This window comes from Penaeus monodon, chromosome 27, assembly GCF_015228065.2.
Source record: "Penaeus monodon isolate SGIC_2016 chromosome 27, NSTDA_Pmon_1, whole genome shotgun sequence".
In the NCBI taxonomy this organism is placed as follows: domain Eukaryota; kingdom Metazoa; phylum Arthropoda; class Malacostraca; order Decapoda; family Penaeidae; genus Penaeus; species Penaeus monodon.
This window is the reverse complement of record NC_051412.1, coordinates 17,614,904-17,615,339: the sequence shown is the minus strand read 5'-3', so window position 1 is coordinate 17,615,339 and position 436 is coordinate 17,614,904. Positions and strand designations below refer to the sequence as shown.

At 41.5% G+C, this 436-nt stretch overlaps 1 protein-coding gene across 1 annotated transcript in view; it reads left to right on the top strand.

Annotated features, from left to right (window-relative positions):
* Positions 1-436, top strand: part of LOC119590636 (5-hydroxytryptamine receptor 2A-like) — an 8,322-nt gene that overhangs the window by 6,201 nt on the left and 1,685 nt on the right. Inside the window, exon 2 of the mRNA XM_037939315.1 lies at positions 239-390. Within this exon, the coding sequence (XP_037795243.1) occupies positions 239-390 (152 nt within the window). The remainder of the gene's footprint in view (positions 1-238; positions 391-436) is intronic.

The window sequence follows — 436 nt, the reverse complement described above, 5'->3', positions numbered from 1 at the left end:
ATACCATGAATAAAGGGCATGGAACGTATGTCTTATTGCCCCTGTACATTTTCATAGTAACTGAAATATCGTAAGTAATATGCATGACACTTTTCACAAAATCATAGAATGCAAATTTTCAATATAATAATTACAGCCCAAAATATGTTTGAAGTATACCAAAACGTTTACATTCAAATCTTCTTAACTTGCAAAACGCACGCCACATTCTAACTACAGCATCCCTTGTTTCCTACAGGGTACTGGCCTTTCGGACTAGTGTGGTGCAACATCTACGTGACGTGTGATGTGCTTGCTTGCACGTCCAGCATCATGCATATGTGTACGATCTCGTTGGGCCGATACCTGGGCATACGCAACCCGCTGAAAACCAGGAGCAGCAGTAAGAAAGTAAGACGTGGCAGGCAGATTTTGGGTGGGGTTGCAGTTGTATTTA